The 27,964-nt window shown below is 37.4% G+C and overlaps 1 protein-coding gene across 10 annotated transcripts in view; it reads left to right on the top strand.

Moving 5' to 3' along the window:
• The window catches only part of PXDNL (peroxidasin like), a 429,464-nt gene that overhangs the window by 369,556 nt on the left and 31,944 nt on the right, over positions 1-27,964 (top strand). For all 10 annotated transcript variants that reach the window (XR_003147577.3, XR_007407163.1, XR_003147578.3 and 7 more), the window contains one exon: positions 27,629-27,763. Coding sequence is in view for 7 of the 10 variants with exons in the window: in XM_035708326.2 (XP_035564219.1) it covers positions 27,629-27,763 (135 nt within the window). In the remaining 3 variants the exon portion in view is untranslated. The remainder of the gene's footprint in view (positions 1-27,628; positions 27,764-27,964) is intronic.

Genomic DNA, 27,964 nt, shown 5'->3' with positions numbered 1-27,964 from the left:
GATAGTAACTGCTTTAATGTCCTGTCCTGATGAATTTAACATCATGGCCATACATCCGTAGTTGATTACTATTGACCACTTACCTTCTTATATATGGACCACATTTTTTGTTTCTTTGCCTGTCTTATAACTTTTAAATGCACACCAACTACTGTGATTCCACCTTTGATTGAATAGGTTTTGCTTTATGCTTTGTCTGATTGGAAATGTGGAAAGCTTTAGGCTTTCCAGGAAACCTCACTGACTTGTGAGATGCAATCTTCAGGCTCTGTCTCCCATGCAGATGTGCTAGGCTTTAGGGTTTCTTAAAGCAGGTTTTATCCTTATAGGATTAGAGCTTGTCCTAACACTTGGTGTCTGTACCTTGACTGTATGTCTGGGGCATTATTCAGATGTTAAAGGAATCTTCATGTTCTTTCTTTTTTTAATAATAAATTTATTTTTATTGGTGTTCAATTTGCCCACATACAGAATAATACCCAGTGCTCATCCTGTCAAGTGCCCACCTCAGTGCCCGTCACCCATTCACCCCCACCACACACCCTCCTCCCCTTCCACCACCCCTAGTTCGTTTCCCAGAGTTAGGAGTCTTCATGTTCTGTTTCCCTTTCTGATATTTCCTACCCATTTCTTCTCCCTTCCCTTCTATTCCCTTTCACTATTATTTATATTCCCCAAATGAATGAGAATATACACTGTTTGTCCTTCTCCGATTGACTTACTTAACTCAACATAATACCCTCCAGTTCCATCCACGTCGAAGCAAATGGTGGGTATTTGTCATTTCTAATGGCTGAGTAATATTCCATTGTATACATAGACCACATCTTCTTTATCCATTCATCTTTCGATGGACACCGAGGCTCCTTCCACAGTTTGGCTATTGTGGACATTGCTGCTATAAACATCGGGGTGCAGGTGTCCCGGCGTTTCATTGCATCTGTATCTTTGGGGTAAATCCCCAACAGTGCAATTGCTGGGTCGTAGGGCAGGTCTATTTTTAACTCTTTGAGAAACCTCCACACAGTTTTCCAGAGTGGCTGCACCAGTTCACATTCCCACCAACAGTGTAAGAGGGTTCCCTTTTCTCCGCATCCTCTCCAACATTTGTGGTTTCCTGCCTTGTTAATTTTCCCCATTCTCACTGGTGTGAGGTGGTATCTCATTGTGGTTTTGATTTGTATTTCCCTGATGGCAAGTGATGTGGAGCATTTTCTCATGTGCATGTTGGCCATGTCTATGTCTTCCTCTGTGAGATTTCTGGCTTTTCCCATTTCATGGTTGGATTGTTTGTTTCTTTGGTGTTGAGTTTAATAAGTTTTTTATGATCTTGGAAACTAGCCCTTTATCTGATACATCATTTGCAAGTATCTTCTCCCATTCTGTAGGTTGTCTTTGAGTTTTGTTGACTGTATCCTTTGCTGTGCAAAAGCTTCTTATCTTGATGAAGTCCCAATAGTTCATTTTTGCTTTTGTTTCCTTTGCCTTCGTGGATGTATCTTGCAAGAAGTTACTGTGGCCGAGTTCAAAAAGGGTGTTGCCTGTGTTCTCCTCTAGGATTTGGATGGAATCTTGTCTCACATTTAGATCTTTCATCCATTTTGAGTTTATCTTTGTGTCTGGTGCAAGAGAGTGGTCTAGTTTCATTCTTCTGCATGTGGATGTCCAATTTTCCCAGCACCATTTATTGAAGAGACTGTCTTTTTTCCAGTGGATAGTCTTTCCTCCTTTATCGAATATTAGTTGACCATAAAGTTGAGGGTCCACTTCTGGATTCTCTGTTCTGTTCCATTGATCTATGTGTCTGTTTTTGTGCCAGTACCACACTGTCTTGATGACCACAGCTTTGTAGTACAACCTGAAATCTGGCATTATGATGTCCCCAGATACGGTTTTCTTTTTTAAAATTCCCCTGGCTATTCGGGGCCTTTTCTGATTCCACACAAATCTTAAAATAATTTGTTCTAACTCTCTGAAGAAAGTCCATGGTATTTTGATAGGGATTGCATTAAACATGTACATTGCCCTGGGTAACATTGACATTTTCACAATATTAATTCTGCCAATCCATGAGCATGGAATATTTTTCCATCTCTTTGTGTCTTCCTCAATTTCTTTCAGAAGTGTTCTATAGTTTTGAGGGTATAGATCCTTGACCTCTTTGGTTAGGTTTATTTCTAGTTATCTTATGCTTTTGGGTGCAATTGTAAATGGGATTGACTCCTGAATTTCACTTTCTTCAGTCTCATTGTTAGTGTTTAGAAATGCGACTGATTTCTATGCATTGATTTTGTTTCCTGCCATGCTGCCAAATTGCTGGATGAGTTCTAGCAATCTTGGGGTGGAGCCTTTTGGGTTTTCTATGTAGAGTATCATGTCATCAGCGAAGAGGGAGAGTTTGACTTCTTTGCCAACTTGAATGCCTTTAATGTCTTTTTGTTGCCTGATTGCTGAGGCTAGAACTTCCAGTACTATGTTGAATAACAGTGGTGAGAGTGGACATCCCTGTCTTGTTCCTGATCTTAGGGGAAAGGCTCCCAGTGCTTCCCCATTGAGAGTGATATTTGCTGTGGGCTTTTCCTAGATGGCTTTTAAGATGTTGCAGAATGTTCCCTCTATCCCTACATTCTGAAGAGTTTTGATCAGGAATGGATGCTGTATTTTGTCAAATGCTTTCTCTGCATCTAATGAGAGGATCATATGGTTCTTGGTTTTTCTCTTGCTGATATGATGAATCACATTGATTGTTTTACGGGTGTTGAACCAGCCTTATGTCCCCGGGATAAATCCTACTTGGTCATGGTGAATAATCTTCTTAATGTATTGTTGGATCCTATTGGCTAGTATCTTGTTGAGAATTTTTGCATCCATGTTCATCAGGGATATTGGTCTGTAATTCTCCTTTTTGGTGGGGTCCTTGTCTGGTTTTGGAATTAAGGTGATGCTGGCCTCATAGAACAAATTTGGAAGTACTCCATCTCTTTCTATCTTTCCAAACAGCTTTAGTAGAATAGGTATGGTTTCTTCTTTAAATGTTTGATAGAATTCCCCAGGGAAGCCATCTGGCCCTGGACTTTTGTGTCTTGGGAGGTTTTTGATGACTGCTTCAATTTCCTCCCTGGTTATTGGCCTGTTCAGGTTTTCTATTTCTTCCTGATACATTGTTGGTAGTTTGTGGCTTTCCAGGAATGCGTCCATTTCTTCTAGATTGCCTAATTTATTGGCGTATAGCTGTTCATAATATGTTTTTAAAATCGTTTGTATTTCCTTGGTGTTGGTAGTGATCTCTCCTTTCTCATTCATGATTTTATTAATTTGGGTCTTCTCTCTCTTCTTTTTAATAAGGCTGGCTACTGGTTTATCTATCATATTAATTCTTTCAAAGAACCAACTCCTGGTTTTGTTGATCTGTTCCACCGTTCTTCTGGTCTCGATTTCGTTGAGTTCTGCTCGAATCTTTATTAACTCTTCTTCTGCTGGGTGTAGGATCTATTTGCTGTTTTTTCTCTAGCTTCTTTAGGTGTAAGGTTAGCTTTTGTATTTGTTTCTTTCCAGTTTTTGGAGGGATGCTTGTATTGCAATCTATTTCCCCCTGAGGACTGCTTTTGCTGTATCCCAAAGATGTTGAGCAGTTGTATCATCATTCTCATTAGTTTCCATGAATCTTTTTAATTCTTCCTTAATTTCCTGGTTGACCCTTTTATCTTTTAGCAGGATGGTCCTTAACCTCCACGTGTTTGAAGTCCTTCCAAACTTCTTCTTGTGATTTAGTTCTAATTTCAAGGCATTATGATCTGAGAAGAATGTGTATTCAGTTGAGTTTGGATGTAAAGTTCTGTAGATATCTGTGAAATCCATCTGGTCCAGTGTATCATTTAAAGCTCTTATTTCTTTGGAGATGTTGTGTTTAGAAGACCTATCGAGTGTAGAAAGCGCTAGATTGAAGTCACCAAGTATAAGTGTGTTATTATCTAAGTATGTCTTAATTTTGGTTATTAATTGATTGATATATTTGGCAGCTCCCACATTCGGGGCATATATATTGAGGATTGTTAAGTCCTCTTGTTGGATAGATCCTTTAAGTATGATATAGTGTCCCTCTTCATCTCTCACTACAGTCTTTGGGGTAAATTTTAGTTTATCTGATATAAGGATGGCTACCCCTGCTTTCTTTTGAGGACCATTTGAATGGTAAATGGTTCTTCAACCTTTTATTTTAAGGCTGTAGGTGTCCTTCTGTCTAAAATAAGTCTCTTGTAGACAGCAAATAGATGGGTCCTGCTTTTTTATCCAGTCTGACACCCTGTGCCTTTTGATGGGTCATTAAGCCCATTCACGTTCAGAGTTGCTATTGAAAGATAGGAGTTTAGTGTCATCATGATATCTATTCAGTCCCTGTTTTTGTGGATTGTTCCATTGGACTTCTTCTTAAAGGGGAATTTTAAGAGTCCCCCTTAAAATTTCTTGCAGAGCTGGTTTGGAGGTCACATATTCTTTCAGTTCCTGCCTGTCTTGGAAGCTCTTTATCTCTCCTTCCATTTTGAATGAGAGCCTTGCTGGATAAAGTATTCTTGGTTGCATGTTCTTCTCATTTAGGACCCTGAATATATCCTGCCAGCCCTTTCTGGCCTGCCAGGTCTCTGTGGAGAGGTCTGCTGTTACCCTAATCCTCCTCCCCATAAAAGTCAGGGATTTCTTGTCTCTTGCTGCTTTAAGGATCTTCTCTTTACCTTTGGAATTTGCAAGCTTAACTATTAAATGTCGAGGTGTTGAACAGTTTTTATTGGTTTTGGGGTGGGGGGGTGTCTCTCTATTTCCTGGATCTGAATGCCTGTTTCCCTTCCCAGATTAGGAAAGTTTTCAGCTAGGATTTGTTCAAATACATATTCTGGCCCTCTGTCCCTTTCAGCCCCCTCAGGAACCCCAATTAAACATAGGTTTTTCTTCCTTAGGCTGTCATTTATTTCCCTTAATCTATCCTCATGGTCTTTTAATTGTTTGTCTCTTTTCCTCAGTTTCCCTCTTTGCCATCAACTTCTATGTCACTCACTCATTCTTCCACCTCGTTAACCCTCGTCGTTAGGACTTCTAGTTTGGATTGCATCTCATTAAGTTGATGTTTAATTTCTGCCTGATTGGATCTAAATTCTGCAGTCATGAAGTCTCTTGAGTCCTTTATGCTTTTTTCTAGAGCCACCAGTAGCTGTATAATAGTGCTTCTGAATTGGCTTTCTGACACTGAATTGTAATCCAAATTTTGTAACTCTGTGGGAGAGAGGACTGTTTCTGATTCTTTCTTTTGAGGTGAGGTTTTCCTTCTAGTCATTTTGCTCAGTGCAGAGTGGCCAAAAACAAGTTGTATTGGGAAAAGGAGAAAAGAGAGAAGAGAAAGAAGGAAAGAAAAGAGAAAAAGAAAAAAAGAAAAAAGGAAGAAAAAAGAAAAAAGAGAAGAAAAAGAGAAAGAAAAAGAAAGGGAAAAAAGGGTAGGGGAAGCAAACAGAAAAAATCAAAACAAAACAAAAAAAGGGTGGGCGAGTATCTTCTGATTCTGCATACTTTAAGTCCCTTGACTTCCCCTGGAACTTGTCCGTCTAGCTGGTCTTCTGGGGGAGGGGCCTGTTGTGCTGATTCTCAGGTGTTAGCACTTGGGGGAGCTGCTCTGCCCTGGCCTGGTGCAGGGCTCAGTGGGGGTTGTTCACCCCGTGAGGCCCCAGGAGGAACAACCGCAGTGGCGGGGCCAGCTCTGGAGCCCTGGAGTCAGCTCCCGCAGTCACCACGGAGCTCTCCGTCTGCAGGGCCTGGAGGCTCCGGGAGGGGCCGCTGATCTGCTCAGCTCGGGGCAGGAGCGTCCTTGGGGTCCTGGGCCCTCCCGGCCTCTGCCTGTCCCGGGGGAGGCCAGATCCTGGGCTGTGTCCCGGCGCCCTGTGCTTCGGGGCCTGCGCTGGTGGATTCGAGCTCCCGCCCCGCAGCCCCCTCCGCGGAGCCGCCCCCGAGCCCCCCCGAGCTGCTCCCGCCCCGCAGCCCCCTCCGCGGAGCCGCCCCCGAGCCCCCCGAGCTGCTCCCGCCCCGCAGCCCCCTCCGCGGAGCCGCCCCCGAGCACCCCCGAGCTGCTCTGGGTCCCGCCGTGCGCGCTGCAGCCCTTAGGGAGCTCGGCGCACTCTCCCGGGGCGCAGGTGTCTGTTACTGTCCCCGGGAGCCCGAGGGCATCCCCGCCCTCCTGGGTCCTGCTCCACCTCCCCGCGAGCCCCTTTCCCCCGGGAAGGTCGGTGCAGCTCCTGCTCCTCCGGGACGGGGCTCTCCTGTCCTGGGGACACTCGCCCCGGCCTCAGCCCGGCTCCTCGCGGGGCCCCTCCCCCTTGGAGGCCTTTTGTTCCTTTATTTCTTTTTCCCCGTCTTCCTACCTTGATAGAAGCGCGAGCTCTTCTCACTGTAGCATCCCAGCTGGTCTCTCTTTAAATCTCTGGCCGTATTGGTACATTTTCAGGATGATTTGAAGGTTATCTAGGTAATTTGGTGGGGACTTGGGGACCCTACTCTTCTCCCATCTTTGCTTTTATTCTGGATTCTTCCTGTTCTGATTCAATTCCCTGTGGTAGATGCTCTTGGTGAGGCTCAGGTAATCCCTCCTGTTGGGGTGCTGGCCCCGCCCTGCCCAAGGACTGTGGGGGGCCCTCAAGTCAGCATCTGCCCTGCTCTTCACTCTGTTTCAGCAGGTTCAGCTGCTCTGAATTCTGAAGGGGACACTTCTGCACAGCGCCACATGTGAATTGTAGCATAGCTCTGCTTGAATTTTAGCAACCTATGTGGTGTTGGGGTAATTTCCCCCAGGCAGAAAGCTGGGCCCCTGTTACAAGTTTCCCTACCCTCATGTTTCTTACTTTTTGTTGCCTGTTGTCCAATGTCTGAATACTGGCGCTCTTATGTTTGAAACTCGTTGATGGTTGTTTGTGAGAGAAAGACTAATCTCCTTCCAATTACAATGCCATTGCCTGAAACAGAATCTAACATTCATTTTAACTTATGTAAATTCCCACCCCCCCAAAAAAAAAAATTAGCCTTAGTGCAATTGTTTAAACAAGATTTTACCTTCCTTAATTAAATCTATATTTTAGGCTTCTTTTTACTTCCACCTGAATTTCTATAGCCGTTCTCTATATGTTTTCCTGCACTACATTGCTGTTTTCTTACAATGTAAGAATTATTACCTCTCTGCTTAAAAACATCATGGGATTTTCTCTTTCCAGTAGGTTAAGAAAAATATTGTACTTGGGGAAGCATCCCTTTAGATTCTGCTACTAATAAAACATTTCAGCCATGTTTCTTGTTGTCTTCCAAACCAAACCTTGCATTCTATGCTTTTACTATATTGCTATTCACTTTTTCCCTTTCCCTGAGAATGCCATGATCTTTCTGGCATTTATGCCTTCGCATAAGGTATTCCTTCTGCCTAGAAAACACGGATCTCCTTTACCTACTTGGTTAAGACCGCTTCAGTCATCCAGACTCAAATCAAAGTTTTTGAATTTTGTTACTACTGCAGAGCTAACTTTTTCTCTCTTTCTCTAAGCTTTTCTTCAGTGCTCTGTTAGCACTTTGTTCTTATTTCTAAAATACTTCTTATTGTAGCTGTTTACATGCCTAACTTTTTCATTAAACTGTGAACAGTCTGTTCTCAACAACAGCATATCCCTTAGGGTGCCTGGATGGTTCAGTCAGTTAAGTGTCTGACTCTTCGTTTTGACCCAGGTCATGATTGCAGAGTCATGGGGTTTGAGCCCCACTCAGAGCAGAGTCTGCCTGAGATTCTGCATCTCCCTCTGCCCTTCCCCTACTTTCTCTTTCTCTCCCTAAAATAAATAAATAAATAAATCTTAAAAAAAAAAAAAAAGAGCATATCTCCTTAAACTTTCTATTCTTCATGTCTAACAATGTCCGGTTCTTAGTAAATATTTGTTAAATAGGCAGAAGATTAATGAATAGATTACATAACGTTTTTGTTTGTTTTATTTTGTTTGATTTTGAGGTATTTTAATCTTGTTCCTTTAGATTTTAGAGATTGGACCATGTAAACCTTAATAAATATATTTAAATTGAAATAAATTTTAATATATGATGTAAATGAATTCAAACATATCTTAACTTAAAACAAAACTACAAAAAACCCTGTATAAAGAAGCATAATTCATTTTGATTTTTTTTTTTGATTTTAATATGAACATGAACATTGGACTTTTTTGAAACTCACTTCCAGTTAAGGAACTAAAATCTGAAGTTTAAAATTATTTTTTAATAAGTTAATTTTTTCTTATTTCATAAGGACTTATTATTTATTTTTTTCATAATAACTTCTGACCATGAACAGTCCCCAGTAGATAATCACTTTAAAGACAGTAGTAGACGAAAATGTTTTATCAGCTTTTTATCTATTAGCCAATCCTAAATAAAATATTTTGGGTAAGTATCAGACCTGATGTGTATGGGTTCGTAACACAGCCTTTCTGTGAAGACTGCTTTAGAATCGCTATGACAAAAACATTCATTAAAATGTTAAAAAATAAAATGTAACGAATAGGTTCTTTCTCAGCTTTCAAGTGTAAAGTTACTTCTTAGAAGCTAAAAATATGGTCAGGTCCTTGTATTTTCTGTTAGCTAAAGATAGAAAATTGGGGGCACTTGGGTGGCTCAGTGGTTGAACATCTGCCTTTGGCTCAGATTGTGATCCCAGGGTCCTGAGGTTGAGTCCCTTATCTGCCTCCCTGCTCAGCAGGGAGCCTGCTTCTCCCTCTGACTACGTCTCTGCCTCTCTCTCTGTGTCTCTCATGAATAGATAAAATCTTAAAATAAAAAAAAAATTGCTTTATTACAAGCTCTTGAAGAAAAAGCAGGGCTTATTGGAACTAATATTTTGACTAACATATACATTGTTTATTTATTTATTGTTTTCTTCCAGATTCATGTTCACATGTTTCTAGACCTCTTAGGACTCAGTTATCACTGAATTATGTGGAAATACAGGCAGCGTACAGTCTGCTGGGGAAGGTCTTTGGGAGCAGGCCTTCCCAGGTGCCCGTGTCACACTGTCCCAGAACACACACACACAATCATGCTGCCAATCGGTGATGCAGTGATGCTATCAATGGGGCATCTCGACACACAGTATCTGCCTTGACGTGTGCAAAGGGAAAAAAACTGCAGCTTAGCCATTTTGATCACAAATCAAACATAAATGAGGTCTATATTTATATTCCTCATCAAGTCTGTCCCTTTTTTCTCAGAACTGTGGGTGGTCTGCTGAAGCCGATTTCCCTGACTGTGGGCCTGTTTATTGCGAATCTATAGAACAGATTTCTTTTTCAGCCAAGTGGAGCTAAGATCCATTAGTGTCAGTACCTGTATCAAGAGAGGCATATGTAGCCATAATTTGTTATAATCTTATATAATCTTCCCTTAGAAAATGAAGAAAGGAGCAGTGGGGTAGCTATGGAATTATATTGTGACAGTCCCATTATCCAATGACATTATGCTGGTGATTTAGAGGCAGGCAGTCTAACTGCCCTGAAAGTCAATTGAAGTAAGTATGGGTCTCATTAGGCAGTAATAGATTTTTTTTTTTAAGTTTTCCAAAGCTATTTTTTTCTCTGCTAAAAAAAAGGAAAAAAGAAAGAAGGCAATAACATAGCCATGTGTTGCCTGTTTTCCAATATATCTTGTCCTATTGTGATGTCTTCTAACATTCATGTCTGTTCAGTTACTCTAGGGCATTATTTTCTTCCCTTGGAAACCAAATTATAACATGTTTGTTAATCCTTCAATGTCCTCTCTTCCATAATTTCACCTTTCTTTTTTTAATTAAACCTATGCCTCTTTGAGAAAAATTTTGGTTGTTTCTTTTGTCATATAATTGTTTTGTTTCCTTGTTTCTAATTTCTTTAGTAAATCCTTGTCTTTGAAAAACTTCCTTTTTCAATGACTTGGCTTTTCTCTTTGCATGAAGAGCATTGGTCCCTTCAGTATCATATCAGTTCCACAGACAGTTGTTAGGTTATTGTTATTTATCAACCAGGATTGGGAAGAGGAGGCGGCACAGGTAAATTAAATGGCATTCTCACATTTGGCGATCTCTAAAGTGTGATTTTAAAGAACCTTCTAAGTGCCATTTCAGTCATCATGAGGACTGTTGTGTGATTTGCCCAGTATCTGCAACAGTGTTTACAAAGTCAGGAGATGGTCCAGGATTGCAAGGCTTAATGTGTATCCATATACACATCTTAACACATGTGACCACGTGAACACATCAGTCTCTTTCTCAGGGCTTGGGAGGGGACCCTGGTGGTTCTAGCTCTGAACAGTTATTTTTATTTGCTTCATGGTAAATCTGGCTCTGAGTAGTTAGTTACTCAATAACTGGACATACTCACCACAGATATTTTTCCTTGTCTGAGCACATATCTCCTAGAGTTAGCATCTTTGCAACATGCAAGGCAGACATATAATTATCATTGTGCCTGTTTAGGTCAGTCCCAAGTTGTACTTGGGGGTTTTCCAATGACTATATATGAGTGGTCCTGAGATAGAGGCCCCAATGCCCTGGGGAACTCCTGGGCAGGCCAAGGACTTCCAGGCATTTGTGACCATAGGACCTGGGCCATATACCCCCAGTCACTTGAAGTGAGAGACTGCCCTATGAATGCTAAAACATCAGAGTAAATGTGAATGCTCCTAACGCCAGACTCTAACACAGGGTTTGGCAAACTACAGCTTAGAGGCTGGCCACCTGTTCTTATAAATAGTTTTATTGTTACACAGCAGTACCCATTCATTTGCATAATATCTGTGATCAGTTTCCCACTATAATGGCAGGGTTGAGTAGTTGCAGTAAAGATTGTGTGGCCTGAAAACCCAAAAATATTTATTACCCTCTATTTAAGAACAAGGTTGCTGATGCCTGCTTTAGTAGAATAAAAACACAATAAAAGAATGATAGTCTTTGAATGAATTATTCTAATTTACCTCAAGACTTGGGAATAATATTTTTCATTTTAGACATAATTTTCTCATATAAAAATGAGACATTGAGGGATCCCTGGGTGGCGCAGTGGTTTGGCGCCTGCCTTTGGCCCAGGGCGCGATCCTGGAGACCTGGGATCGAATCCCACATCAGGCTCCCGGTGCATGGAGCCTGCTTCTCCCTCTGCCTGTGTCTCTGCCTCTCTCTCTCTCTCTCTGTGACTATCATAAATAAATAAAATTAAAAAAAAAAATGAGACATTGACATACCAAAATATTCCTAAGTCTTTCTTGTTAATCTTTTAAATATTATAGATTTTATAAGGCAACAATTTAATATATGAGATTCTATTTTTGTTTACATAATTCTTCATGTTTCAAAATGAATAGAATAGTTCGGATGGATCTTTTATATATATGCCATGAAGCCTTATACACTTTCTAGGCCATTATCCTGTGAACTAGTGTTAACTTTCCCAAGGACACAGAGTTGACAAGTAGAGAATGCAAATTTTAATGTTAATTTATCTGATTCCAAAGTCTAGGCTTTATCCACAGCCAAACTAGAGTAATATACAGCTATGTGTTCATTTCCTGTGACTGCTGCAACAAATTACAACCAACACAGTGGCTTAAAATGACATAAATTAATTATCTTATAGTTCTAGAGGTAAGAAGTCTGAAATTTGTATTGTTGGCCTAGATCATGATGCTCTTTCTGCAGGCTCCAGGAGAGAGAATCCATTTGCTTTCCTTTCCAACTTGTGGAGACAGCCTGCCTGGATTGCTTGGCCTGTGCTCCTTCTTCCACCATGAGGGCCAGCAATGCTGGTTGAGTTTCTCACATCATATCATTCTGACACTATTCTGCAGTCAACTCTCCCTGACCAACTCTTCAGCTTCTTGTCTATTGTGAAGGACATGTGTGATCACACAGGTAGTCAGTCCACGGTCATCTCCCATCTCAACATCCTCAATTTATTCACATTTTCAATGTCTCTTTTGCTATGATAGTGAACATATTCCCAGTTGCCAGAGATTAGGACATGCTTATCTTTGTGGGGGGAGAAGAGGTGAAAGGTGCAGTCATCATGCAAAACTTATCATGGCCAATAATTTTTCTTTACTTTTTAAAAATTGTTAGTGGTGGTGTTTTGCATTGGTTTGCATTGGTGTTTTGCATTTGGTGGAACAAAAGAGGTTGTGAGAAACAATACAACACATAGAAACAAAGGCTTTGATGTCAGACCACAGGGGTTCTGGCTCTCTCTGATTTCTTCTTATTGCGTAGCTTTTGGTATTCTTTCCTCGTCTCATATTTCTCCTCTCTAAAGGGACAATAATAGTAAAAATCTCATACGTTTATTGAGAAGATTAAATTATGTAAGGCATGTCAAACTCAGCAGTGCCAGGCAACTAAGAAGCCCCCAGTGAATGCTAGCTGTAAGGACACATTAGGATGCCATGTTTGAATGAATCTGCTTTAGCTTCTGGTTGTCAGTAGTGTTAATTCAAGAAAATTAAAGAAAAATATTCTGTAAGTAAAGCTGGAAAGAATGTATATCCATGGTAGCCAGTCTTCCCTTTCCTGCTTATGATAGCACGACATTCACATGAAAGGTACAGTTCAGATTGGAAGCAAAGGACATTGACTTTATATTATGCAAGTCATTATATGTTATGTATAACCCAAAGTATTTTTTCTCAAAAAATAGATATCAAAATGAAATCAGAGTAATCTGTTACATAATCTCTACTCTTTGTATTAAAATTATTGAGGAACTTGATATTATTAATTTATATGACTATCAAACAGTTTCTTCTAACCTCATAATACAAAGCACACTATTGTCACTGTGCTTTGGGGATGCCTGGGTAGCTCAGTAGTTGAGCATCTCCCTTCAGCTCAGGTCATAATCCTGGGGTTCTCTCTCTCCCTATGTCTCTCATGAATAAATAAATAAATAAAATCTTAAAAAAAAAGAAAAGAAAAAAATCTGTGCTTTGTACTATTCAATTAGATTGGCTGGTTGCCTCACTAAGCAAATAAAAATCCCAGGAGACCTTGAATCTACATCTTCACTTGTTAGCTTGAATTAGGGAGAGTAATAGATGTGATTTTCTGCTTTAGTGGATGAGAAAAATGTTTAACATGCAAAGTTAGTAGAATACACAGAAAACATTTTTTAAGTGCTTGGTAAGTTAGGAAAGGAATGTGCCAATTAATATTCATATTTATTTGATTCATAATCAATGTGAAGAAAGCGAGAGTATTAGAAAAGGTATAGGACTAGTGATACAATCTGGATTTTATTCTAGGGTCACAGTAATCAACTTTGAGAACTTGGGGTAATTACATAACCTGTGTAGGGTTCAGTTCCATAAGCATGGAAATTCATAGAACGTTCTAAAATATTCCCTTTTGAAAACATTTGAGTTTAAGGAAGACATAAATGAGTGGGAATCGGTTTAGAATGTTTTTAAACATTGGATTAACTCAGGGATGCTGGGTGGCTCAGTGGTTGAGTGTCTGCCCTTGGCTCAAGGCATGATCCTAGGGTCCTGGGATCGAGTCCCACATCAGGATCCCCACAGAGAGCCTGCTTCTCCCTCTGCCTATGTCTCTGCCTCTCTCTCTGTGTCTCTCATGAATAAATAAATAAAATCTTTAAAAAATGATATTGGATTAAGTCAATAATTTTTTTTTCATTCTGTGTAACACCAGATGCTCTTTGCAAATTTTGGATAGTTTGGTCTATATCTCCATTATTGCATTAGCTCTGAATGGTACTTTATAACCTTTTTTAGATAAGGTAGAATTTTTTAAAAATATGAATTCTATAGTCAGTGAATTAGCTAGCTCCATTTCCGTTTTTAACTACCTGAAGTAACATTTGAAAATAAAATTAAAATATGTAAACATATTGTACTGAATATAATATTAAAATTTTTCTTTGTTGTTCTTACCTATTCCACTATTGGAAAATGGCAGAAAGGCAACCTTACAAAGAGTATGACATGTTCTATAGAATTTGACTGATAGCCTCCTTTCAATGACAGTCTGACTTCAAAAGAATTTCTTGGGAAATAACCAATTCAGTAAAGTAAGCTTCTTTTTGTTGAACTTTTTCTTAGAATTATTGAAAAAAAAGTAAAAATATAAAGAAGGATTTTATACATGAAAACTCAAAATGAAGGACAATTTTTATATGCCATAAAAGACAAAGAAACTAAAAGCCAAGGAGAAATCAGTGGTGAATGCTGTCTTGGCCCAGGAGTTATGATACATGAACAGTGCTTCTAGGAATCAGAGGTGGGGGTTTTAATACCACCCAGGGCAAGGACATGGCTTTCAGCCTACTGTAGGTAGAGGGCTGAAACAGAGCTCCCTGCATAAAGGCTGCTTCATCTATTCAAAGGATGAAGAGAATCAGAAAAACACTTCCCATTAGGAAAGAGGAAGCAGCAAGATAGTTTCTTGACTAAACATCAGGGACTGATGCTGGAATAAAACAGAAAGCTTTGTGAAATTTTTATCTAAGCCTATGTTACACAGGAGAGAAATTTGAGTTTACTCAGACACCATGATGCTGGAGAGACCAGCTGACACATTAGCACAGAAACTGCTCTGGAAGGCATGGAAACCACTAAGATCTTGGCAAAATCTTGGGTGAAATCACCGTGTGAGTTTTCCACAAGCCTGCACATATGCACAATCACAGAAACGAAAACAGACTCCCAAGAAGTTCTCTCTGTCACATGTGCACACCGATTAAAAACTGATTGGGTAAATACATAGCCATAAGGTAACCAGCAATGAGAATAAATGTAAAGCAATAAACAAAAGAAAACAAAGAAGGTATTGGGATCCCAAATCAAGGGAGAACAGATCAATTTGAAAAATACTGTGAAAGTTTAACATAAATAAGTGAAAGAATATATAGACAGCATGTTAAAAGGAAAATATAAGAAATACAGATATTTGAAAAGTAAATAGAATTTTAAAACATGATGGACAGAATTGAAATTAATATCTTAATAGATATCTCAGACAACTAATTAGAATAAAGAATTAGTGAACTGGAAACTTGCAGGAATCACTCAACATGTAGTACTAACAGATAAAAAAGTAAATCATAAGAAAGATTAAGAGTCGTGCAGAAAGATTGAAAATGCCAAATATTTATAGATGTTCCGAAAGATAGAAAAAGGAATCTAGGGAAGATACAGTGAAAAAATTAATGTAAAGAGTTAAAGAGTGGAAGAAAGGCTTGAGTCTTCCAATTTAATGAACAATGTACCCATCTACTGCCTACCTAACTTAGGAAATAGAACAAACCTGTATCTTTGAAGCCTGCACAGTTAAGATAGGCTAGGTTATGGTAATCAACAACTACAAATCTCACAGGCTGAGCTTGGCAGACATTTATTTCTTAGTTATTTTAAGTGTCTAACTGAAGTTGGAAAGAATGAAAGTAAAAATTCACGAAGTGGAAAGGTGAAAAATAAGAGTAATTAATTAATATAGCCAGGTGCTGGAAATAATAAAAACATAAAATAAGCAGAATTTCTTAAAAATTGCTATTTTTATTTCTATGAAAATAATTTTGAAAACTTTATAATTTTCTAATTGATCTTAGGAGAATGAAAGATACAATGCCAAATTCGAGCCTTTAGAAATTTGAAATAGCCCAAGTCTCTGGGCTCTAAATAGGCAAAATCTTTCAAATTGTAAAGAACACATTGTATGATGGAATATATAAAGAAATGAAACTCTACTCAATTAATTAGAAGAAACTAGCCTACTTCTGGTAATAAACCTTAGGACAGCATCAATAAAGTCATATCTCAATATCTTTTTTTGATAAGGAATGAAAAATCTCTCAGTCAAATAATGAATAGTAGTAGAATAATTCAGTGTGATTAAGGAGAGATAATTTCAGGAATATAAGACTGAGTCAGTATCAGTATAATGACCACAGTAGAATGTCCAATTATAAAACCCATGCAATCATCTCAGAGTATGACAAAATGACATTTGGTAAAATTGAACACGCATTCAAGATGAAAGTAATAATAACAGTCACAACAACAGCAGTATAATTCTTAGTATTCTGAGGATAGAAACATTTTTTTTATCATTATATTCACCTATTCATTCAATTATTAGTTAAGTTACTTAATAAGTATTTATGAAATGTCTACCATGTTCCTGCTATTTGCTAAATAAAAGACACACAATCAACATGGTAATGAATAATGAAACACTAGCTGAGAATAGGTAAATAACTAGCAGTTGCCTGACCAGTCGCCTTCTATTATGTCTGCTTCAAACACTGCTAAACTCTTAGAGGGCTCTTTCTCACTGAACCTGGATGTGATCTCAGAATTCTTCTAAAACATGATTCTCATGGCAACCAGCAGTTCCTATTTGATTGGACTTGGCATACCAAATACAATGTACTCATGGCCCCTCAACAACTATTCCCATCTGGAAACCTAGGAAGGATCTATTACCAGTAGTTAATGTGTCTTTTTATTTTCAATGCGATATGCCATATTAGGACAAGTGAGTAATAGGAGATACAAAAGGGATACTGCTTTTGAGAATAATTTGAGAATTTTCACCGCTTTAGTATATTGTCTTGAAGGGAGAATTGTAAGGGAAAAGATGAAGATGATGAGATGTTAGCAGTGTCATAGTTTGTGTGGATGGTTGAGGAAGTCCTGGCTGTGGGTTTTATTTGCTCTGTGAAGAAGGAACATAGTTCATCTGTGAATGTGCAAAGTTAAAGAGTGGGAAATTGGATTTGGATGGAGAACTTCTGAAATAGTCATGGATCAGAATGGAAGAGGTTCAGATGGTACTAAATCAAAATTGTTTTGCAGTTTGGGAGACACAAATGAAATTTATAAATCAATTGTTTACAGTTAACATCAAATAGGATAATAAAAATAAAATGCTGATCACTTAAGCTGGCATATAGAAAAGACTCTTATCTCTCTACCATCTATTATCATCTATCATCACTCTTTTTCATTTATCTTTTTCTCATCTCAATATCATATTATTATTTCTCTTACAACTACTATGATATATAGAGCATGACTTCAGAGATGTAGAATAAATCTCTGTTTTTGTCAACATACTTTTATGTATTATTTTATATACTACAGTCTGTTTTAAATATCTGTTTATGCCTCCTGATTGGCCTGCACCTTTTTAGAGCAGAGTCTGTCAATTAGTTCAATTCTTAATCCCAGACTCATGTCTAGAAAACTCTAAAAATCATTAAGAATCTGTGGACTGAATGAAATAGTTAATTGTGTATGTCATAATCAGAAATTAAAACCAAGGCTTTTACTGTATTTCCTTAAGTGTGGGATGCTTACCACAAGATGTGTATCAGATCATTTTATGTGGTTTATAGACATGACATTCGATAGTATTGTCTCACACAGTGAAAAATACATTTCCTTTCCTCTTTCAGTTATTATCCTGTCTTTTTGGTTATTATATGATGAGAAGTCTCTTTTGGGGGATTACATGTCTTTAACATCCAATACCTACTTGTTAAGGAATCTTTTAAGCAAAAAGAGAACACTTCTGAGAGCCAGAGATTTCAAATGGTTACTATATATATGTGAGTAGAACTTAATAAATTTTTTTTCAGTATTTTATCCTGACAATGGAAAATATACCAAAAGTCAAATTCCTCATCTCTGTCTACCGCTGGGCTAAAAAAGTTGAGGGGGAGGGATTTAATTGTTGCTATTTGTCATGCTGTAAACATCCAAATATTATTATCATGAAAGATTTTCTCTCTGTTTTTCAAATATGTTGGTGCTCCATGACATGAATTTCTGATGGATATGAACCTGTCCCTTTTTCTGTGAGGAAGTTTACCCAGTCTCTATGATGCTTGGTTGTATCTCTTGCTCTTAATTCTCTGCCTTGACTTTATGTTTTTATTCTTCTTGTTCTTTTTGTTTATTTTTTCTTTTTGGTCCCTTTTCTTTTTCCTCTAACTGACCATAAGATAGAATTTCCATGATTTTTTTATTATTATATATAATCACAGAGTTCTATGTACTGTACTCTGCTTCTGAAAATGTGATGACTATTAACATTTTTAGTTCTCTATAAAATGTTATGTAAAGTAGCCTAGATTATTTTCCTCCTGTGAAGTTGTAGTAGAGAGTAAAGTTTCTCCTCTTGTAAAAGCAAAAAATGGATTGCATTATATATTTGTTCAAAAAGAAAAAAGTGACAATTTATTTTCCCTATTTGCTTAATTTTTCTGTGCCATTTCAGTTGCAGAGGTAATGTTTCTTAAAGATACAGCTTTATGGTTTTCCAAAATGCATAAAACTTTAATTGTAGAATAATTTTAAAGGAAAAACAGTATGGTGTCATTAAAATCTTTCAGAAAACATTTAGAATTCTGAGATAAGCTTCTAGTCAAAAGTATTTTGAGGAATTTTTCTTCCAGGTTAAGGAACTAATTTTTCTTTCTGGTGTTTTAGTGACTTTGAATCAACCATAAAGTTATATCGTACAATGTTTCTGGTCTGACTAATCACACTGTTAAGGTAGTATGTTCTCATTGTTTTAATTTCTTTGATAGTTTATGTCATTCATTTCTCACAAATTGAAGCAATCATCCTGAGGCAGAAGAAATTTTATTTTGTGTGAGAGTACACAAGGCCATTTTGCTTTTTTTGAAGGACATGTTTCATATTTTCTCTCTAAAAGCTACTAAATGATCACATTTATTCTAAAAGTTCAGAGTGTCGGAAAGCTTTTCCACAAGGACACTTTCTTACCCAGCACCTTTTCTCAGTGTTTGTTGTGAAGGCTTTTATTTGTTTCACTAAAATCATACTTTGCTGCATTATCTGTTTTTCACTCTGAATCAGGAAGCACGGAGAGCCCTTAAAAAAGTTCCATATAGGACATTCTACCCTGGTGTCTCTCAGGATGATCCAGTTGAAAGTTCTTACGATAATTCTTCTTTCTAGAGCCACCTTTAAGTCAAAATATTGTTACAAAATTAGATGTGGATTATATCATTGTCTTTCTGGCATGCAATAGCTTATTCCAAAGTTTGCAAATCTTTTCTTTCAACTCTGTACATCCGAATCGTAACAAAAATACCACTTTAAACATAGCTAGACTTTGTTTACTCTTATTGGTCTATCTGTGGTTTGTTTTGCAGTAATAAAAAAGATTAGAAACTAAATTTAATGAAACACAGTTAAATGTTACATTTATCAAAGATAGAAGACTATTTCTGAAGACAGTTTTCACACTCACTCTGGGCAGTGCACACTAATGCAATACTTAGGCCATTGTTATGGTCAAAAGTACCTGGAACCTTCTAGTTTACTCCTGCCCTCAACAGAAAGAAGGTTGTACACTGCTGTTGTCACACTCAGAAGCAGTGCTGATCAGATGCCATCTCAGATTATACAACTTTTTTTTTTTAAGATTTTATTTATTTATTTGAGAGAGAAAGAGCACACAAGTGGGAGGAGGGACAGAGGGAAAGGGTGAAACAGACTCCCCATTTGTTGAGCAGGGATCCAGATCTGGGGATCCCGGGATCTGGGGATCTGGGGATCCTGGGATCCTAGGATCATGACCTGAGCCGAAGGCAGCTGCTTAACCAACTGAGCCACCCAGGTGCCCCAGGATTATATAACTCTCTACAGTAGTCACTGCTGTGGGATTGTTGAGCCCAATGGTCAAGAAAGAAGTCTTGAGACACTTTATGGTGCAAAAAAATTATTTTATTATAGTGCAGGGACAGGACCCACGGCCAGAAAGAGCAACACTGAGATGGTGAGCAGTGACTGATTACATATATTTTAGTTAGCAGGGTTTAGAGTGAGCATAAGTCTCTAAGGATTTGGAAGCAAGGCTTTCAGGACCTTGAGGGGCCAGCTGCTGTTAAGATAAGGTTACTTTTAGTCTTTAATAAAACATTAAGTGTTAAGACATTAAGGCAGTCATGGGTTTTTTGAAGCAGGTCACACTATGAATGTTTCAGGTATCTATCAGTGGGTGGCAATCTAAGTAGATTTAATTTAAGCCACATTTTTCTTGACTTTGTTTTCCTCATCAATAACCATGCCACCTTTATGATGGATTGATATTTTTGATCATGGAATAAACGCTTACTATTAGCTTTGGGGAGGAAATCTAAAGAAGTGAATTGACATACCAAAGGAATTAAACATGGAAGCTGCTTTGTATTCCTACTAGTTTCTAGTTATAACCATGAAAGAAATGTACATCTTATAATTTTAAAATTTAAAAAAAAAGAGCTAATGTTCTCCTGAGTAAATGCAGATGAATCAGTAGAAAATGTTTTGAGAACTCATTGATTTCAGACTTCCCTCTAATGAGGCTTGAGTTCATTACTGTTACTGTTTCAAACATAAGCCATATATGATTAATAAGTTACTCAATATGATACCTGTACTAAGTAACTTTAAAAGGCCCTTAAACATTTCTTGGAGCTATGTGGTAAGCCACAATAAAAGCAGTTAGTTACAATAAGGATAGGCATGGTTTAGCTGAGTTGGTTAAGAGATGAAAAACAAATCAGTATTACAGGACTGAAATTAACAAAGCCAAGATTACCCTATCTGGGAAAGTTCAATGTTCTAATTTCTATAACCTCAAACTATCATTTCTTGTATGAACTCTTAACAATTCCCAGACATTAACTTCATCTTTTTTTAACTTTATGATTTGCACTAACCATTATTTACCATATATGTTTTAAGATTTTATTTATTTATTCCTGAGAGATACAGAGAGGGAGGCAGAGACATAGGCAGAAGGAGAAGAAGCTCCCTGCGAGGAGCCTGACCATTATTTATCATATGCTGTAGAATTTCATTTTAACCATTCAGAATGCAACATCTTTACTACTGAATCTAAGAAATTAATTCAGTGATACCTTCAAAGGCGATCAAAATCATATTACATTTATTTAAAAAAGCATGGGAACAGGACAATGAACATTTTAGCCGGAAAACTATTTCAGAAACTGGGAATGGCTTTTGTATGGAATTATGGGGGCTAATAATTGTCTTGGTTTCCTAGTGCTGCCATAACAAAGTACCACAAACTGGGTGACTGAAGATAACTGAAGTTTATTGTCTCACAGTTCTGGAGGTGAGAAGTCTGAATTTAAAGTCTCAGCAGGATCATGATGCCTCTAAAACTTGTATTAGAGGGGCAAATTGTTTGCCTCTTCTTAGCTTCTGGTGATTTGCCAGCAATCCTTGGCATTCCTTGGCCTGCTGCTGTAAAGTATAATCTTTGCCTCTGTCATCACATGGTGTTCTCACTAGTATCTGTGTTCAGATGTTCCTCTTCTTATAAGGACATCAGTCATATAGATATTGGATTCAAGCCCACCCTCCTAACCTCATCTTAACTTGATTGCATCCTTAAAGAACCTACTTTCAAATTGTAAGAGCACATTCACAGGTGCTCAGGGCTCAACATATCTTTCAGGACATCACTCAACTCACAACAATAATTAAAATTTACTTTTAAGTTACAATTTTTTAACTTATTTTCTTGAAAATGTAGGGCAGGGGGATGCCTGGGTGGCTCAGCCATTTAGTGCCTGCCTTCTGCCCAGGGTGTGATCCTGGAGTCCCAAGATTGAGTCTCACATCGGCCTCCCCACATGGAGCCTGCTTCTCCTCTGTCTGTGTCTCTACCTCTCTCTCTCTCAAATAAATAAAATTTTTTAAAAAAGAAAAAAAATGTAAGGCAGAGGACACAGCAATAAAGAGAAACCAAATGCTGTGGCAAAATATGCTAGATGTTATGACTTTAAATGGGAAAGAAGCTTTCAAAATAAATTTGGACACTTGTTCTTGAAATCAATATAATATTCAATTTAGTCCTAAAGTCCTAAGGCCTTTGGAGTTTTAATGAAAATATACAAACAGGGGACACAATACATTAACTTACTTTTAGGGGCTAGTACTATTTTAACATTTAAAAAACATAAAAGCAGGACGCCTGGGTGGCTCAGTGGTTAAGCACCTGTCTTCTGCCCAGGGCGTAATCCTGGAGTCCGCGGATCGAGTCCCACATTGGGCTCCCTGCATGGAGCCTGCTTCTCTCTCTGCCTGTGTCTCTGCCTCTCTCTCTGTCTCTCATGAATAAATTTAAAAAGTCTTAAAAAAAAAAAGAAAAAACATAAAAGCAAAAACAATGACAGTGTGAAAAAAAGGAACTTTTATAAGACAATCTCTCAAGGAGCCCAGGTGGCTCTGCAGTTTAGCGTGGCCTTCAGCCCAGGGCAAGATTCTGGAGACCTGGGATCAAGTCCCATGTCAGGCTTCCTTGCATGGAGACTGTTTCTCCCTCTGCTTGTGTCTCTGCTTCTCTCTCTCTTTCTCTTTCTCTCCCCCTCCCTGTCTTTCATGAATAAATATATAAAATCTTTAAAAAAAATAAGGACAGTATCATATAAATTTAGATAAAAACTTATTCTTTTTAAATTTATTTATTTTAGAGAGAGAGAGAAAGAGCATGGGGAAGGGGAGGAGCAGAAGACTCCCCACTGAAAGAGAAGCCTGATGGATGCAGGGCTGGATGGGGAGCTGGATGTGGGACTAGATCCCAGGACCCTGAGATCATGATGGGAGCTGAGGCAGACACCTAACCAACTGAGCCACTCAGGCGACCATAGATAAAAACTTCTAAACAAAGTATTAAAAATTGAAGTCAAGCAATGTATATATAAAACATGATGAAAATAGGTTTATTCTGCTAATATAATTGATCTGACATTTTTAAAGTGCTGATAGAATTTATGTCATGAATATTAAAAAGAAAAATGGTGATTTCAATGTTTGTAGAAAAGAATATCTCAGGTAAAATGCAGCATCTCTCTTAAATTTAAGAAAAGCTCTTAGTATTTTAAGAAAATGGAACATCCTGACTTAATAAAGAGCAGCTCAAAAAAATCTACTGCAATTGATTAAATGTTAAAAGCATTTCATTTAAACACATGAATAAGACAAGGATGGCAACTACTGTGATTAATATTCAAAATTGTATTGAAAACCATAGGGAGGCAGTAAAATAAGAAAGAGACAAATACTGGAAAGGATAAAATAAAACTATCACAACTATTTCTTGCAAATTCTGTACATAGTAAACTAAGAGGAATATAAGAAAAATCAAATTGCAATACCAACTGAGAAGAAAAGATTAACAAAAGCCGTGCAATGTGTTAGGAAGAAATTTTTTGTATATTTTTTTATTGTAGTTTGATTTGCAACATATAGCATAACACCAAGTGCTCATCCGGTCAAGTGCCCCCCTCAGTGCCCATCACCCAGTCACCCCATCCACCCACCCACCTCCCCTTCCAGTACCCCCTGTTTGTTTCCCAGAGTTAGGAGTCTCTCATGTTTGTCACCCTCTCTGATATCAAAGAACTCTCAGGGTAGTTACTAAAGAGTACTTAAGAAACGGAGACGTGGATTTTTTGCTCAGGAGGACTGAGATTCAGTAATTCTACTGAACAAAAAATGAAAGAAGACTTACAGAAAAAGACCATTTCCATTTCTTTGCCTTGAAGCTTAATACTGACTGTAAATGTTCCTAAATAATCAGAGGTAAACAGAAAACATAATGAAATTAAGAGCTGACATTTTTCATGAATATGGACTTCATGGTAAGCCATACACAACACAAGGTAGAGAAGAAAGGGAGGTTCCGCCTTTCTTACAACTATCTGGATAATTTTTTTAAATGAAAAATTTTGCTAACATCTATGTGGATAGCTATGACTATGTAGGCTTATAAAAATGTCCCACACAAAATGTGATGAATTTCTGCTTTGCTTTTACATGTGCGTATTTTATTGCAGATACAAAATTTCTTTGGTAACAGCTGGTCTTTTAATGTCCTCATCATGACCAGTGAATTTGCAAAAGCAGATGAAATCCTTCTGTAAGCACCAGTAAATTAGAAATTAAAAAAAAAAAAATGCTTGGGCAAATCCCTGAAATCAAAATGTTTTGTTAAATTTTCCTGTGTTTTAGTTTTTAATAAAGACCACATGATATAAAGCTTAAAAAAAGAGTAAGTAATTCAAATGTGTCAGTATTCACCTAAAATAATATATTCATTGTAATTTTAATTAAGATCTTAATAGTTCTTTGTTGTGGCACCAACAGGCTGATTTTAAAATTAACTTGATAGAGAAAATGGCCAAGAAGAATCTAATTGAGTGATTTGATGTTCCACTTAGCAACACTTATTATACAGCTTTTAGTAATTAATGTAGTGTGATATTGATTCAAGAATAGACAGATGGATTGATAGAGTAGAATAGAAAGCCACACACAAAAATATGTGTTTCTGTGTGGAACCATGATATTTGAAAGTAGTGCAGGACAAATTAGTAAGAAATGAGAACATTCTCAATAAGTGGTGCTGTAAAAATTGGCTATCCATGGATAAAAATGAGTATGGATTCCTATCTCACATCACATTTGAAAATCAATTAAAAAAAAAAGAAAAGAAAAGAAAATCAATTTCAAATAGATGAGGGACTTAAATCTGAGAGACAAAAGTTTAAAACTTTTAAAAATATAAAGGAGAATATCTTTATGGCATTGGGGAAGAAAAGCGTTTTCTATTTTAAGTTAAAAAAATTACAATGAATTGATAAAGTTAGCCTTAAAATTTAGACAATATTTTCATCGACGTCTAACATAATGAAAGTAATTAATACAAAAAGTCCTGTTGGGTCACCTGAGTGCCTCAGTCAGTTAAGCATCTGACTTGACTTTGGCTTCAGGTCATGATCTCAGGGTCCTGGGATGGAGGAATCCCCACATTGGACCCTATGCTTAGTGGGGAGTCTACTTGGGATTCTCTTTCTCTCTCTCTCTCTCTCTGCCCTTTCCCCCCTCAAATAAATAAATAAATCTTTAAAAAATCCCAAACTTGAGAAATACATTTGAACATAGATAATAATGCATTAGCTTACAGAATATATTCAGAACTCCTGAAGTAAGACAGAAAAACATAATCCAATGGGAAAATGAGAAAAAGACATGGTATAAATAGGCATTTTATGTAAAAATAAGATGCCCAATCAATATATAGCAGATGCTCAACTAAATAATTAATCAGGATAATGAAAAATGATAATGAAATACCATTTCATACCCATCAAGTTAGTCTTAGAAAAATAATGGACATTTGATTTTAAATCTCTTAATGTGGCCTCCTACAAACTATCAGACTGACAAAGAGCACACACCAAATAACACATGACTCATACATTCAGAATTAGTAGGAGGCAAGAATGGCATGAATTTCAAATTTCTTTAAGTTTGAATATAATCACCAAGTTCCAACAGAGCTGCCATTGAAGCTCCACTTCCACGGTAAGTCTGTGGGCCTGGAGAGAAGGTTGGAGAATTTAAAAATCTTTGTGGACAAAAGAAAGGGGATCAGGGCATGGATGAACTATGAGAAAAAAGAAATCTCTCTAGAAAGGCAAAGTTCAGCAGTAAGTGCTGACTCACCAAATGTAGCTCTGGAAATTTCCAGAGTCTACAACACCAGTCACAGGGCCGAAAGTGACCAGAAGTAGCAATGTTTCGGTGACAGAAGTTAAGGAAAGAAATGGTAGCACCCTTGCAGATCTAATAGGAAGCTAATGCAGAATGAAATGAAAGGAAGATGGCTGTAGGAATGAAAGAGAAATACAACCCACCAATGCCTGCTGTCTCCCACTGCAATCAAGGATGCTGTACTTTACGGCAGTGACAGAAGATTATGCTGCCAAACTAGAAATCCATTTCATGAAATGTCTAGAATAAAGGAGAGAGAGAGAGAAAGCTTATTTCAAATAAAGCTAGGTAGCAAGAAAACAAAAATGCAAATCAAAACATTTCAGAGAAAAATTCTCCCAGGGAAAAAAAATTGAAACAGAAGGACTCTATAATACAACACTTGAATCTGAATTAAACAAGCACTCAGACACTCAAACAAGTACTTGGAGATATAAAAAGCCCAGCTATCATGAGAAATTAAGAAAAGAAATGCAAGAGGAAGAGGAATAACAGGAAAGGGAGGATGGAGAAGGGCCAAAGGGGGAGGGGAAGGAAGGAGGAGTGGGGAAAGGAGAAGAAGGGGAGTAGCCATGAGATTAAACTAAACAGAAAATTTGAAAAATAAGTTCAATGTGCAAGGGCACTGTCTATTAATATTGAAGATATACATGTGGATATGTATCACAGAGAACTTCTATTTGCTCATTATGAGAATATGAACTGCCTATATATTTTGGACAGCAGTTTGGCATTATCTATTAAAATAAAAAACATCATGCTCCACACTTGGTATTTGAAGCTTTCGCATCAGCATGTTCTAGAGCAGGGATCTGCAAATCACAGCCCATTGACCAAATCTAACCCACTACCTGATTTTGTAAATAAACGTTTATTGGAACAAATCTGTGTCCATTTTTTATGTTTTGTCTTTGGCGGCTTTTGTGGAAAAGGGAAAAAGTTGAGTAATTGCAAAATGTAGTCCACAATGCTGAAAATATTTACAGTCTCATCCTTTTCATAAAAATTTACAGATGCCTGGTCTAGTGAGACCTTTGTCCATATGAAGAGGCATGTATGACAATGTTCATAGTAAAAGAGCTGAAAACACTGCAAATACTCAGCACCTGTAGAATAGACAGCTAAATTGGAAGAATATCCAATGGGCTACTATAGACTAGAGAAAAGGAAGCAAATTAGTGCAACAATACAAATGAATCTCCAAATAAAAGGTTGAGTGAAAAAAAAGGATGTATGAACGTTATTTTTTTATCTGTGTCAAGGTTAAAACATATGAAGCTGAACTATATGGTGTCTATGGAATCACATATGAAATAAATGGTTAAAGTATGGAACATGTCAAGTTTTTCCTATGTTTATCCTTGAGGACAGAGAGAAAACAGTCTCAGCCACTCTCACAAGGAGTTTCATGGGTACTTATTGGTCTTATTTTCTTTCTTTAAATTGATGGTGTGTCCAAAGCTGTTTGCTTAAATTATCACTTGCATTATGACTTTTTTTAATTTTGAAAAATCACTTCAGATCCCAAATCAAATGTCATTGTCTTTTTAACAAGAGAAAATTTCCCTAACACATTATATTATTTCCACAAATTATTTTTTTACTCTGTTTACACGGAAAAATTTTAATATTTAGCTAATTAGCTTATTTGTTACATGTTTCTGAAAGAATTAGTTGGATAGAGATATATACACACACAGAATTATATTCCATATACTTACAGGATAATTACAAAGAAGAACACAGTAGATGTTACATGACTGATGTTAAATGTTCTTGGTTAGGTCACTGCTTTGTTCCCTGGCCAGCTGGGTGATCCCATCATCTCAAAGTTTTTACCTGTGGAATGGGAATCATAAAAATCTCTGCTTTTCTTTTTAGTGTGTATAAATTTAAGAAAATGCTTTATAGTCATTCGTGTAAGTAATACTGTCATTGTCTCTTTAACATTCCAGCATGTGATATCTGTATGTCTTTGTTTCAGGTTGTATGGTAACCCAGGCAACATTGACTTCTGGCCCGCCCTCATGGTTGAAGACCTGATCCCTGGTACAAGAGTGGGACCAACACTTATGTGCCTGTTTGTTACCCAGTTTCAGCGGCTGAGAGATGGAGATAGGTGAAGAATTATCTGTTATAATTATCAAAGATAACAAAATATAGGTGTACAATAACATTATAAGTGTGATTCCATACTTTCTGAGATTCAAAATATTTTGAATATGAGAAATAACAAATAGTAACTGGTCACAGAATTTTTCTGACTATTGATAATACCAGATAGCATTCATATTTGTAAATTCTTATAAATCTTTGTAAG

The sequence above is a fragment of the Canis lupus genome, chromosome 29 (assembly GCF_003254725.2).
Source record: "Canis lupus dingo isolate Sandy chromosome 29, ASM325472v2, whole genome shotgun sequence".
NCBI classification, from domain to species: domain Eukaryota; kingdom Metazoa; phylum Chordata; class Mammalia; order Carnivora; family Canidae; genus Canis; species Canis lupus.
Note: the sequence above shows the minus strand (reverse complement) of the source record. Positions and strands in the feature narration are given on the sequence as shown.